Source organism: Melitaea cinxia, chromosome 14, assembly GCF_905220565.1.
Source record: "Melitaea cinxia chromosome 14, ilMelCinx1.1, whole genome shotgun sequence".
Lineage (NCBI taxonomy): Eukaryota > Metazoa > Arthropoda > Insecta > Lepidoptera > Nymphalidae > Melitaea > Melitaea cinxia.
Window position 1 is genome coordinate 2798964 of NC_059407.1, and position 16436 is coordinate 2815399.

Below are 16436 nucleotides of genomic sequence, written 5' to 3' on the forward strand. Positions count from 1 at the left end.
GATGGCTCGGTGTTGCTGTGGTTCAGTTCCTACCTAAAAAACCGCAAAATGAGGGTATTAGTAAATGGGTATAGTTCAAATTACTGCATCCCTTCGTCTGGTGTTCCACAGGGATCTATTCTAGGACCTATTTTGTTTGGCTTGTTTTTTGATGACATTAAATACTACATAAAACACTCAGAATTCCAGTTATATGCTGATGATCTAAAAATATTTAGAGTCGTACTGAATGAATTTGACGAGGAGTTGTTGCAGAGGGATGTTACTGGTGTTGCTCAATGGTGTCAAATTAACTATATGACTATGAATATTGACAAGTGTGTACACGTAAAATTCTCTAGAAAACGTAATAAATACAATTCTGGGTACCGTATTGATAATAAGAACTTGAAAAGAGTTGAGGAAGTAAGAGACTTAGGCGTAATTATAGATTCGGAGTTGCGGTTTACTGGCCAGATAAATCATGTTATTAAAAAAAGTTTCAAAATGTTAGGATTTATAACACGTAATACCAAAGAGTTTACATCAATATTAGCTCTAAAGACCCTATATAATGCATTGGTACGCAGTAATATCGAGTACTGTTGCTTTTTATGGTACCCAGTTTATCAAAACAATGTACAGCGCATTGAAAAGGTGCAAAAAATGTTTTTAAAAAGACTATCCTTTAAAGCTAGAACACAAAACAATCTGCTTCTCAATAACTACAACGATCGGTTACGTTATTTCAACTACCTTCCCTCATGGAAACGCAATCAGGCTCTTGGCGGCATTTTTCTGTATAAGCTGCTTAATCGTATGATTGACTGTCCCTCCCTCTTGAAACGAATTAATTTGAGTGTACCCAGAATATCATCCAGGGATAGCTTCTTTAGAATATATAAACCATTTTACTTAATGCATAATAAATCTAAGTATATAAATAACTCACCGCTTAATCTTATGCAAAAAAATTTAAATGCAGTTTTTCTTAACATAGACATAGACATCTTTGCAGATTCATTAAGCCAATTTAAGGGAAAAATAATTAAAATGTTGATGGACTTTGATATATAATTGTAATAGTTTTGTTTTGTTTTTTTCTCTCTCTATTTTTTTATTGTAACAAATGTCATTTTTTCGGTAAATTACACAATTAAGATTTATATCTGATTACAGTAGCGTTCTAAGAATGTTGTGCAAACCTTTAATTTAAGTGCATATTGTATAACTTTTTGGTATTGTTTTAATGTAGAAAGCTTTTTTATGTACTTAGTTGGTATGCCTTTATTAAATAAATAAATAAATAAATAAATATATATGTTCGGGGATAACTTCCTCGTTTATGAACCGATTTTGATAATTCTTTTTTTGTTGGAAAGGAGATATCCTAAGTGTGGTACCATGATAAGGAAACCAGGATCTGATGGGATCGCAGAGAAATCAAGGAAAACCCTAGAAAATCTGCATAACTTTTTACGAGGTGTACCGATTTTGATAATTTTTTTACTCGAAAGCCGATGTTTATCATATGGTCACATTTAAATTTCACCGAGATCTGATTACAACTTCTGGAGTAATCTTCGATAATGCGTATTTACTTGACTATTTTTGGATCGAAGTTCCTTACGGCAGGCTTGATATTTGGCTAGGCGAGCGAACTGAAAAAAGTGTGATATCCCTAACAAAAATATATACGGAAGTGACGTAAAATCAATCACATGACTGTATAATATGACGTTTGTAAAACTAAAATATTACTAGTAAACTTTTTTTAATTATTTATGTAATTTTATACTGTCGACAAAAATAAATAAAGCCATATGTTTTTTTATTTCACTTAATAGTTTGAATTATTATTATTATTTTGTTTGATTTGTTTTATTTTACGGTATTTGTTATTTTCTAAAATACTAAATTTCCTAAATACTTTTATGTACTTAATTAAAAACCAATCAACAAAATTAAAAAAAAATCAAGAACTAGAAAATATATATAAAATTCAACATTTTTTTTAAAATTGTGTTGCTTCTATAGTATCCGAAGGAACTTCGTTCCGACCTGGTGTCCCATGACACCACATATTTTTTTCGTATACCTACGTTGTATTACTTGTCGATGTAATTGAAGTTCGGTTTTTTTTTCGTTTGCCAGCAAACACAATTTTTTTTTGTTCTATTGACAGAACAAGGGTTGTACTTACAAAAAGTTTATTAAACATTATACATATTTACAATTCACAACTTAAGAACTAAATATTTACAGATAGTTTTAGTATAAATCATGTCCGCGTGGAATTGTGCCAAGAATGCTGGCAGCATTTCCCCGTTGAATCGCTATGCCGATTTGCTGGGCAAAAAATGCACCAGCCCTCTTGTCACCAGTAGGAGCAATAAGGCGAGGTGTTATCTCCTTTAAAAAATTTTTAGCACTGCTACTCCAAGGTCCAAGTGTTTCGACTGCAAACGGCACAAAGATGTAATTTGGAATCAGTGAAATACTAAAATAATTTTAAAAAATCGAAATACGCGAAAAAATGTTGAAATATGGCAGTTGGAAGTTTCGTTCAGTCTTTTTATGTTATACACATATATATACATATACATTGATTCGTATATTCGTAATTACATCTCTGTCGTAAGTAGATTTAGTTTCCTTTAAAGTAGAAATGCATATTATAGGTTTACTATATAATTACGAGTATTATTACAACTTTATTATTAATCGGATTAATATTTAAATACCTACTTATAAATTTTATTACATGACATTTTTTCTTTTTAAAACAACGAATAAGTTTATTTAAATTAGATTGTTATGTATTGTAAATACGTCATAATTATTATTACAAATTTGATGATAAAATGTAATAGACCTGCAGTAGTACATGTTAACAAGTATATATATGTTAGCTCAATTTGCTTATTGGGGCACGTCTTCTCTCCGCTTCAGATAAAATCACTTGTGATGCTAAACACAGAACAAGATTGGAATTGACTTATACTCGAAGATAAACCAAACTAGTTTTATATTTTTAATTTTCTTTCATTTATTTTTTTAATAGTGCCCTTTTATATGTCCAAATAAAGTTTCATTTTAAAAGTATTCTATTCATGTCTAGAGATAGAACAATACATAATATTTTTGTGTGTCAAGGACACTTGTTTCGTGCGTCATTGAAATATTTGTAATATTCTTTTGCATATAAAGATATATATTTGTTCTAACAATATCTATATAGCCAATTATTTGTATTAACTTATGATTGGAGTTAAGGAATATTTCATTGGTTTTAATGTAGCTATATAGGTAGGTCCTCTAAAATCCTTAAACAAAACATGATTTCAGACAAATTATACAAGACATAACATGCATGAAGCGTTCCAATTTTACGGCCAAACAATCGCCATATATGTTCGACGTGGAAATATAGCAAGCATTCTTGCTATCATATAACGCTTTATCGATTTAACTAGTAGCCTGCGGCAGTTAAGGATTTTAATGTGAATTAACTTTTTTGATGAAGGTAAGGTTTTTTTTTTTTAATATGGAGACGACCAGTCATATCCATTCTAGTGTTTTCGATTTTTCAAGTCGCTCATCTGAATACTTTTCATAAAATTTTGCATGATATGTTTTACATCTTGCATGTATATTAGCTTAACCCGCGGTGTCATCTGTTAATGCAACGTGCTTGATATTCAATAAATAAAATTGGATAGATTAAAGTAATTAAACTAAATTTTATATGATTGAGGATATGCTGTAAGACTTATCTTGATAATTCTATTGTTCCTTGGTCTTTAATCAGTGTTAACTTTTCATACTCAGGTAGCTAGAGCTCTAGGAAGAAGAGGGGGTAGTTTCGGCAACGTGCTTGCAATGATCCAGGTGTTGCAAGCATCCATAGGCCACCCTAACTGCTGGACCGTACACTTTTTAACCGACTTCCAAAAAAGGTTCTCAACTCTACTCTATTTTTTTTTAATGTATGTGCCTTCAAAACTCTTGACTAGGTGGATCGATTTCGACAAAAAAAATTTTTTACTCGAAACGTGGTGTGTACCATTTGGTCCAATATAAATTTATTTGAGATCAAACAACTACCTTTCGAGTTATATCTAATAATGCGTTTTTACTTGACGCTTTTTTCGTCGACCTATGTTGTATTATACCACATAACTTTTTACTGAATGTACCGATTTTGATAATTCTTTTTTTGTTAGAAAGGAGATATCCCTAGTTTGGTACCATGATAAGGAAACCAGGATTTGATGATGGGATCTCAGAGAAATCGAGGGAAACTCTTAAAAACCCGCATAACTTTTTACTGAGTATACCGATTTTGATAATTTTTAATTTAATCGAAAGCTGTTGTTTATCATGTGGTTAAATTTAAATTTTATCGAGATCTGATAACTACTTTTAGTAATCTTTGATAACGCGTAGTTACTTGACTATTTTTTCGTCGATCTACATTGTATTACTTGTCGATGTAATTGAAGTCGGTTTTTTTTTCATTTGCGAGTAAATACAATTACTTGTTATACTAATGATATAAAAAATTACAAATCTCGAAAATTTGAAACTGTTTAATAAATAATTGTTTTAATACTTTTGTACGTCTTTATGCCACATTCAATACTGTACGTAAAATATACTTTTTATCTCTATATATATAAACGCGAAAGGTCACTCATCACGAAATCTCCGAAACTATAACACCCACAAACTTGAAATTTGGCAGGTAGGCTCTTTATAGGACGTAGACATCCGCTAAGAACGGATTTTACGAAACTCGACCACTAAGGGGGTAAAACAGGGGTTGGAAGTTAGTATGAAAGTCCCATGTTTTTGAAGTAAGATACTTGAAATTTAAAATGAATACTCTATAGATGATGAGAAGGTGTCCAAATAATGTATCTTTAGAAATCAACTCCCTTTTGGAGTTAAAAGGGGGGATGGTAGGTTGACTCACTCATCACAAAATCTCCGAAACTATAACAGCTATAAACTTGAAATTTGGCAGATAGGTTCCTTATATCTGTAGATATCTGCTAAGAACAGATTTTACGAAACTCGACCCCTAAGGGAATAAAACAGGGGTTGGAAATTTGTATGAAAGTCCTATGTTTTTGAAGTAAGAGACTTGAAATTTAAAATGTATGCTCTGATGGTGAGGAGGTGTCCAAATAATGCATCGTAATCTATATATATATAAGAGAAAGGTCACTGACTCACTCATCACGAGAACTCAAAAACCGCTGGAGGGTCCATCCATCCAGGATGGACAAAGATGAAATTTGGCAGGGCAGATTATAAGTTAGTAGACGTCCGCTAAGAACGGATTTTGTGACATATATTACTATATTACATATTAGATATATTGGGGTTTAATTGGGGTTGATAGTTTGTATAAAACATATACAGCAGCTATAAGTTCGCCTGATAGGTTATTTATACTGCAGCCTGAAAATAAAACTAAGAATGTGGTGTATAGGGAGGTTTTATAAAAACAACCATTTAATTATACTAAATTGTGCCTTTTAAAAAGTTACTCTATGTGATAAGCATTTCAAGTGACTGAAATAAAAAAATAATTTGCGTTAAACATCTTATAGGGTAAAACCGGGATAGATGCCTCACTTTTTGAAATAGCCACCTAATTTTAAAAATATGATATTTATACGAATAATTTTTATTAATGTAGCTAGCTCAATCCTTTATGTTGAATTATGACTATTTTTTTTCAACCTAGCCAATGCAGATTAAGCAGAAATTAGCTTTTCGTGAACCCTTTTTTTTGAGGATAGATGCCTACCTATATGGATAGTTGCCTCACCATGAAAATAGTGAGTAGGATAGATGCCCTTTAAACCGTGTAAACGAAAAACCAAAAACCAAATGTTAGGTTAGGCTACTCCTAAAACATCGATTGTCTCCAAGAAACATGGGCCATAGCAATGAAAAAATTTTTGTGTTTTTTTATATCTTTTAATTGTTATAGAATATAATTTTTATATCACACAGATTATATATATAAATTTAATTAAATTTTACAAGCATTTATTCAACAAAAGTATAAATTCTTAATTGTTGGTCTAAAATATTCATATCAAGTGTCAACATGCACATTGCACAATCATACTTTCTCATCGAAAGCTGACTGTAGGTTTTCTATAGTCCAAGAACATACTCGAGCTCGCATTTCTTCCTTTCTTTTATATTTTCGTGGCATAGTTCTGCTAGAATCAGTAAAATATCCAAACATAAATATACCTAAATACATAAAAAATATAACAGACACAAAAAAATTATACATAAAAACTTACTCTGTATATGATGAATGAAGGGATAGATAGTAACGATCGCTACCAGATGTAAACGTAATCTACGAGGCACAGTGGGGAGACCCTAAAGAATAGACTTACAAACTGGAAAGAAATATTTGTACAAATGCAAGCACCCCTTTCGGGCGGGAATCGAACTAGCAAACTCTCGATGTTTAGGAGCATACATGGCTGCATGAGCCACTGAGAGGTTGTAATAGAATATATAAACCCCCCCCAAAAAAAAAAACGAATTTAGGAACATAAAATAAAAAATACTCGTACAAATATATAATGGATTTTTTATTTATGAAAAGTTAATTTCAGAGCCCTTTCTGTACCTTTCATCACTCTGCGTCAAGTCTAAGGGCACCTACACCTCAAAAAATCAGGGCAACTATCCTTTGTGATTGGTATAGATGCCCACGTATTTTTTAAATAAATTATAAACAAAATAGCATCTATTTACAACTATATGCAGACTCAATGACCCAGTATATAGACGTGATAAAAAATATAACGGAATTTATTACTATTTATAAAATTATACAACCTTAAATACTAACCTTTAAAACTTTGACGTGTTTTTAAATTTCGCCACGGAGAAAATTACACACACGATCCAAACGCGTCCTTGCCACACGAATATCTGTAGATATCCGAGGTACGGGGTGTCTTCGACTCCTACTTATGCGATTAATTTTTATTTGTGAGTTCGGGATGTTAGGTTTATAGAACATGAGGCATCTATCCCACTGCGGCATCTCTCCCGGTTTTACCATATATGCATATCTTCATAACCACGCGGACGTAGTCGCGGGCAACAGTTAGTTATTATAAAACAAAGTCCCCAAATGTGTATGTGATTGATTCCCTCAAAACCTACTGAACGGATTTTCATGCGGTTTCACCAATAGAGAGAGGGCTTCAAGAGAAAGGTTTACGGAACAGCTAAGCCGATTTTGATGAGAGTTTCACTGGAAGTTTGCCAGGAAAACATTGTGATACACTGATTAAAACGCGGGAGAAGCCGCGGGCACAGCTAGTTAATGGCATATTTGCCAAGCGGCTCATTAATCATAAAGGATCAATTTAATAACGATTTGATTTGAACTCTCTATAAATATTGTGTATGATTGATGTATCTTCAACTGTAAATGTCGTATGTAAGCTCTTTTTGCATCCTCAATAAATAAATTAAATTGGAAATATGTTTTTGAAGTTTACTCTTTAAAAAACAAATATACAATAATAAATAAAAAGCGTGTGGTATGAAAAAAATACGGAGAATAAAAATTATGTGAAAATGACTCATACGCTTAGTGACTCTGACCCTGAGTTACGCTTTTCGCTGTTTATGTAATATACGGATATAATAGTATAATTTAATCATTCAATATCAGTGGTAATCGATCTTTAGCAGCGAAATCCAGCTGCGTTTCCTAGCTGACACACACACTTTTTTTTTGGTTTCAGATTTTTACATATATATTTATAAGAATCTCAACTAACCAGTCATTCAATACACGCTTGTCTGTGTGTGTGTTGTATAAAAGTAAATACTGCAACAGCTATCTGTCCGTGACATTGACAGACTATCCTGTATAATATTCAATTTTTCTATTAGAACGACCTTGTTGTCTTACTGACACTGCAATGAATGCAATTTTCTATTTACGATCGTGTTAACGAGGTTACCAGTTCCATGACTTTGGCAGTGAAATAAATAAATAAATACTTTACACTCAACTGCCCCAGTTGGATTTTCTCCTGTGCCGGGGGTCCGGAAATACACACAAATACCACAAACACGCCCAGACCGTGACAAACGTCTATATGGCCAATACAAATATTTGACAATCCATACTGTATTAATAAAACTGAAGAGTATAATCACTTTATAAAACATTAACCATAGTAATTAATAATGTCAGAGTACACAGGTGAACATTGCGCTTGTAATAGTGCCGAAATATCTGGAACTCAAAATGGCCAACTACAAGTAAATATCCCGCGTGAATATAAAAATATGTTAATTGTCATAAAACTTTAAAAACTTATAACGATCATAGTTATTAACAATTATGACTTATCTCGCACTTATGTATATCAATTGTTTTCGTGAGTTATAAGGTAATATAATTATTATATTACCTTCTTATTTGAAACTTCACTCAGCAATCGCATCGCAATTTTATTGCTTAACGCAGCATTTGTTGTTATGTAAAGCAAAGACAATTACAATCGTTCTTTGTTAACTCGCAGTCAATCAAAACGTTGCTGGGTTGGTTTCGCGCTCAATAAGCGAACATCGTACTGAGTTTACAAATATTGTTATACGCGATTATGAATTAACGATTTATAAATGTGATTTCCTTTTTATGGTGTGTTTCATTAAACAATGTAACTAAGCAGTAACGTAAAGATTAAAAAAAATGTTAACAAAGAAGTAGAAATATTCCTACTTTCACACGGATTCGAGAATATATTTGATTATTTGCTAATTATTGTATAATAAACATCAAAGAAGTTATAAATTATGTAGGTAAAAAAATTAAATAAAAAGTTCCAAATTATATAGACTGACTGTATCTCGTTTTTCCTCGCAACTTCATATCTAGTGGGAATATCGGTTTAAGAAATATCTATAATATTTCTCTGGATTTCCATCTACCAACGTAGTAAGTTTTATTGAAATCATTTTGGTAGTGATATGTTCATCCGAACTTTTCAATTTATATTATTGAAAAAAAAATTATTGCCCACTATTATCTAATTATATAATCTTTCTACGATATTTTTAATCTTTCTACAAGCTCCAATTCTTGTGAATAAACCACAGGTGTACGAGTTACGTGTAATCATTAATTTTTACAGTCACTAAATCAGTAAGATTCGCTTTCGTCGGAGAAAATTATTATCTCAAGCGCACGTAGATTTTCTGAAAGTAAAATCTTTTGCTCAGCTGATATTACCGCATTTAGAAAGTAGGCACCTATCACGTAATAATAATAAAAGTAGTGTTTTAACTTATGGTTTTCCTTGTTTTATAATTATTAAAAAGTTTATTATTATATTTTACTCGCGCCTACGAATATAACTTATACAAGAACTTTTGAAATACAATTTCACTAAAATTATTTTATACAAATAGCTGTCCTAACGAACTTAGTGTTAACGCGTTGTTGTTTGTTCGCAAACGGAAAAAAGGCTTCAATTACATCGACAAGTGACGTAGATCGACAAAAAATAGTCAAGTAAATACACATTATTAGATATAACTCGAAAATTTGGTTGTATACTGTAAGTGCAATAAATGTAAACTGTAATAAATAAATAACTCGAAAAGTACTTGTCCGATCTCAATTAAGTTTAATCCTAGTTTAAGTTAGGACCCTGACACGCACCACCCTTCGATTAATTTTTAAACGGTTTTATTTAGCTCACCCCGTTTGTTTTATTTTTTAATTATTATTTATTCTTGGGTCAAATTTAGTAATTCAAATTTCACCCTCTTCCTGTCAACCGATTAATCTGAAATTTTGTATACATAATAATAATTAATTGTAATAACATGGGTATCAAATGAAAGGTCTCAACAAGTAGAATACAATTTACTATGCAAAATTGAAATCTAAGCTGGCCACCGCTACCAAATGTCTGATAACAATTTTTTATCAATCCCACCAATATGGGTATCAAATAAAAGGGCTTGACAAGAAGAATACAGTGCACTATACAACCTCAATATTTAAGATGGGCCTTGCAATAATGAAGCACTAAATGAATTAAACAGAATGCGAAATAAAAACTAAAAACTAGAAAATAAAAATAGGTAAAAAAACTTTTTAAGTTAAACGGTTTTATGTTAAACATACATTGCAATGTTTAAGATAAATGTACTAAAAACCAAAAAATAATAAAATAGATACAGTCGTGGGAATTATAAACATATGCATAGACTAGACTAAAATAAAACCGTGGGGCACGTCAATTATCGACTTAATGTGCGATAGAAGAATCGTTTAATTCGTCGTTAAAATAGGCAGTTGGCCCGCAGACGGTGAGGAAATTACTTACTATTTTCTTGCTCATGGAAATTCCAATAGTTATACACTCCATGTAAATAAAAGAGATGTTTCAACTAGTTTATCGTTGGATATTCACACTGCTGGCTGGCGAGGAATCGTTTCACTGCTCGTAGTTTGTCTTTAATCGACAAAACATATGATAAAAGTACTACTCGCTCACCACTATGAAACCCTAAAACTCGCTTATAATCGAGCTTGCTAGCTTGTTTCCACATTCTAGCCCTACTTATCACACGTCCATCTTTGTCGGTTGAACAACTGCCTAATTATAGTGTAACATTACAAAACAAACATTTTAATCAACGATTGTAGACAATTGACGTGCCCCACGGTTTTATTTTAGTCTAGTCTATGCATATGTTTATAATTCCCACGACTGTATCTATTTTATTATTTTTTGGTTTTTAGTACATTTATCTTAAACATTGCAATGTATGTTTAACACAAAACCGTTTAACTTAAAAAGTTTTTTTACCTATTTTTATTTTTATCGAAAACGGTCCATCCAGTCGAAAGTTCTGAGGTATATACATTAAAAAATACAGTCGTATTGAGAACTTTGTCCTTTTTTGGAAGTCGGTTAGTTAAAATAAAATTCATTACAATTATTTAACCACACTGTTCCAACGTAGTCAGCCAGATAGATTTCCTATCAAGAATGGCAATAAATATGAAGCCTTATTTTAAAAACTTTACGTGCTCTACGAGCCACGGGAAGGGATAACGATACACAAACGATCAACAGCAAAATTACAACACAGAGAACCAGAGACGAAAATTTGTATAAATAAAATATCTGCTCTGAGAGGGAATCGATCCCGCAACCGAAACTTTGTCACCACTACATAACTCGGAAGTTTAGAGCATTAAAAATGAAATCAAATCATTTTAAAAATAAATTATTTTGTAGTACAAAACTAAACGATAACCCACCTTCGTATTGCTACCTTATTGTTAAATGAAGTTACAATGAGTTTCCCTGTAAAAAGTATTTACTTTTAAACAAAGGAGTATCGATATCAATAAAATTAATATCAAAATACATTTTCTTTTCGAATCTTAAGTATACTTAAATGTAGACTGCTTCAGTTAGTTTGCTGTCTTTTTCTATTATATTTCCTCTCTCTTTCTACAAGAGTGTTGCTATCTATATTTCAGATGTGCAATAGAGTTCGTTGACATCGATGCTTCGCTTTAAGGCGGGTCTACATTAGCGGATACGTTGGCGAAGCGGTGCTCCTTTGTTTACCTCTGTTTGGTGCATTTTATATGTTTATTAACCCCACTTAACATTATATGAAAATACAAAGTTTCTAATGAATACAGATTATTGTACATATAATTAATTAGTTGAAGGTGATTGATAAAGATTAAGTTTTGATTTAAAATCGATCCCTGTTCTTAAAGTGTAACAGGTCTTTGTCCAACAGCATATTTCAAGTCTATCACATTAGTTGTCAATTCTATTGAATACTATATACCGATACAAATTATTTTTCATTTTATTACGAACCTTTTAAAATCATTTATTACGTGAAATTATTATTACATATTTAAAATTATATTACACATTAGTTCAACGATCTCTACTGTTGGAAACGTAAAGAAGCAGACGTGTGAAAGTTAATGTGACCACTTTATTATTTAATTAAAACGGGCAATACCAAGAAAAGAGTTCGTATATTCAACGTAAATCCACACGAAATACGGCCATTCATTAAATCGAAATAAGAACAAATTCAAAAATAGAGCGATTCATTGCGTGGCCATTTCATAGGGCCTCGTTTTTCTCGGCTAAATTTACATATGATCTTATTCATAGCATTTTAGGCCTTTCATTTTATGTTATAAAATATATATTTGCTTGGTAATTATGTGGATATGTTTATGTAACTTTTGCAATATAATACTCGTATTACTCGTCTATACATCATCTCTATTCAGAGCCTTGCGAGATGTAAGACATCGTGGCTTTGATTCCTCGAGCGGTTCGAAGAGTACACATTACGCCTGTACAATAGAACAATGGCCATAATTAGATTTTGATTTGAGAACATTTTCAATTTAATATTTCATTATTTAATTTCTAACGTAAGTACTTGAAGTATTTTGTATATCGTATGATACGCTTCAGCCTGTAATATCCCACTACGGGGCATAGGCCTCATTCCCTATGTATCAGAGCTTAATCCACCCCGCTGCCCCAATGCGGGTTGACGGATATATTCCCTACTATAAGTAACGATCGTTATCAAGAGTACATGATAACAACCGAGACCGACGGCTTAACGTGCACTCCAAGGCACGGTGGGGAGACCCACAAGGACTGCACAAACACCACCACAACAAGACCACGGCAAATATCTGTATGGCCAATACAAAGGTTTGTTATGTGCGGGGATCGGACCCGCAACCGCCAGCGCAACAGCACCAAACCGGTGCTGTTGTCACAACGTGTGACCGCACTGGTTTTGTATTAATGGTATTTCTTATTAATATATAACCGAAAATTCCTTTGTTATTTATAAGGTTGTTTGACTGGTAGAGGTATCTTTTAGGATTATCTTCAACCTAGCACAGCTTCCTTTATAATCGAAATTTCTGGAATTCTTGGCAAAACTACATAGATTAAGTTGTGAAAGTTTCTGTTGTTTGATGTATTTATATCGCTAATGATTCCAGGTCGACATTCACACTACCGGTTATGATGTAACAATTAGTCAACCGGCGCTAAGTTTGCATTATTTCGTACTAAACTTATATTGGAAGGCTGGTAGCTCTTCTAGAACAAATAACTGTGTATATTAAATAATTAATAGATTGACTAGGAACGGTTTTAATTCCAACTAGCTGCAGATATTTGGATTTTTAATAGTATTATTTTTTCCCGTTTTTATTTTGTATATATTATATCATCCTATATTTTTCGTGTCGTTGTATATTTTTTTCTGCCTGTTTTTATCTCTTTTCTGTTTCTTGGTCTCTCCACCGTACCTTGGAGAGCACGTAAGGTCGTTGCTACCGGTTGTTATCGTAGATAACTTACATGGATCAGCGGTGCAGGGGTTAAGCTCAACCCTCCTGTATATGGAGACAAAGCCTTTGCCCAGCTGTAGGATACCTATTTACAAGCTGACTCAGTTCAGCTTGTAAATAGGCTTTTTCATAACAATTAAAAAAAAATACAATTGTTTTGTATTTAGTAATTTATCGCTTCTTAATAATATGAATGTAAATTAGAAGGCTTTACCATCTTCGTGTAATAATTATATGCATAACAAGTTTTAAACGAATAAATTATAAACTTTTGCAATTAAAAGTTATCTTAAATGAAAATTCAATTCTAACTCGATTTAGAGTTTAACATAAAACGTGTTGATTGGTATCATCTTTAAAATAAAAACTCTATTTTACGTACTAGACAACTAAAACGCTTAAAAATGACAGACTAAAAAATGTATCAAGTTTTCTCTCTTCTATCTTGTGTATGATATATCTATGAAAATAAATAAATAATAACTGAGAGTAGGACACAGCAAGAAATATCCTGCTCCAAACTTGGAGCAGTCAGACTGCGGGAGTACCTCGACCTTACAAAGTATAACGGCTAAATAATGCCTACTGCTTTCAAGTAGTGTTGTATTCCTGTGGTGAATAAGGTGACAGAGCGCAGTGGATAATGGTGGATAGGGATAGGGTTGGCAACGCGCTTGTTATGCTTCTAGTGGCGCAAGCGTCTATAATCTACCCGTAATCGCTTAGTAGGTCAGCTGTACGCTTGTTTGCAGACCTAGTTTCTATAAAAAAATAAACCCATCACACTCAACGACACCTAATGGGTTGGGAATCCTAATACCGGAGTCAGAAAACACACACACACACACACACATACACACAACACAAAAGCCCAGACCTCAAAAATCATTTGCATGGTTCGTACAAACATTTGCCATGAACGAGGATGGAACTCGCGATTAGTTGCTATGACCAAGCACCAACTTGTTATCAAATTGTGCATTTATATTTTGTACAACGTCTTTACCCGTGATGAAAACACATGTCAAATTTAACGTTTATATGTTCTGCTATGCACCTGTGGTAATAGGGTGAGCTTTTAGACCCTTTTTAATCTCCCTTGATTTCTAGGTGACATTGGCGTAATCATCTATGCTCATTTGGCATATTGAAAGCCATTAACCCTAAAGAAGAAGAAGAATCCCTTGACAAATAGATCATGTTCATATAATACAAAATATGATTTACAAATAATGAAATTAACATATTCAATACAGATTTGAAATTATATTAGTATATATATAGAAAGACATATGTTGAAAATTCATTTTGTTTTTCATGTTACAGGATCACATCAGGAGAACAAGGAGAAAAGGGTTCAGATGACGTAGTAGCCAGAGTCCCTCCACATTGTCATATCACCATCAAGTGCACTCGAGAGGTAACTTGCGCTTATCGCTTAACTGAATAGATCAAATGAATTGTCGGAGACCAGAACTACGATCACATCATCACGATCGATACACGATCTTAATCTTTGAAATTACCCTTTCAGTGTAATATATACCTACTTTACCTACTTACTGATACACGCAGTGCATACATGTCTTAACAGATTGCCGGTTTCAATGGCCTCTCAGAGGCGGTGCGGCGATTAGATTTCTCATCGGCCGTGCGCGATGTTCGAAGGTTCAACTACATCTGCGCGCTCTTAGAACTACTGCTCGGAGGTCAGAAGCTGACAAACCTTCCAGGAGCAGCGCAGAAGCTATTGCTTTCTATGCTTGAACAACTTGCTGATCAAGGTACGTAAGGCAATAACAACTTAGTACACAGTACAAAACTCTGTAGTTTTTGTTCTAATCTATAGTTGTTGTAATTATTATGGATTTTATTGGTAATTAATAAATATATATAAAAACTAAATTATAAATATCATCTTTGTGTGAATTGTAAGTTAAATAATATAAGGTAGTGCTTACACTAGTATGTATTTATACTGTGTGGCTACGGTAGTAAAGAATATAGCCACCCCCTCTCCTCCCGTGGGTGTCGTAAGAGGCGACTAAGGGATAACACAGTTCCACTAACACCTTGCAACTTAAAAAGCCGACCGATGGCGGTATAACCATCCAACTGCTGGCTTTGAAATACAGAGGCCGAAGACGGACAGCAGCGTCTTCGGTGCGACAAAGCCGGCCCTGCGGTCACCAACCCGCCTGCCCAGCGTGGTGACTATGGGAAAACACATGAGTTTACGCCATTTTTTGGGACGAACTTGTGGAGGCCTATGTCCAGCAGTGGACTGTAATAGGCTGAAATGATGAAGATGTAGTTAATGTTTAATTATATTAAAATTAAAGTTTATTGTAGTAAAGTCAATATGAAATTTTGTGGGGACAGATGGATGGATAGTTTTTAACTGATTGTAACGAAACCTTGGAGGTAGATCCAGAATTATATATAGACTACTTTTATCTCAACATTCCCACGAGATCGGTAATTTTCGCTGGTAAAAACGCAAGGCGAGGCTAGTTGTATAATTATATCAATCCAAATAAAATCTTTATAGAGATATTTTTAACGTACAATATATTATTTTAAAATGACAAAGATTCTCTTTGGCCGTGTCTAATTATTATATTCAGACTATAAAAAAATTAAACTAATTTTACTTTCATTACTACTCAAATGTCAATGTGGGAAAAGAAGTACAAAAGTCGAAATTTAAATGAGAAACATCACACATATTTACATCATAAACTGATTACACCTACGAAATGTAAAAAAGAAGTTACCTACGCTTTTTGCTTTCCCTAGAAGTGCTAGAGGCTTAAATAATAATTATCATATACTCTGTTACCTATTATTTATTGTTATACCAAAACTAATACTAAATTAGGTACCTACTCACCCTAATTACAATACCTATACATATTTATCTATTGTTATTTTGTGAACAGGCTTACTTTTGTTAAACGCGTGCATACCTTTAATTTAAATAAATGTTATTTAATGCTAT

General features: G+C 32.9%; 1 protein-coding gene across 1 annotated transcript; it reads left to right on the forward strand.

Annotated features, from left to right (window-relative positions):
* Positions 1 to 14456: 14456 nt before the first annotated feature.
* Positions 14457 to 15350, forward strand: LOC123659828 (F-box only protein 25-like). Its single transcript, XM_045594997.1, has 3 exons — positions 14457 to 14497; positions 14762 to 14855; positions 15030 to 15350. The coding sequence occupies exons 1-3, from the start codon at positions 14457 to 14459 to the stop codon at positions 15225 to 15227; spliced, it is 333 nt and encodes a 110-aa protein (XP_045450953.1). The 3' UTR covers positions 15228 to 15350.
* Positions 15351 to 16436: the final 1086 nt, after the last annotated feature.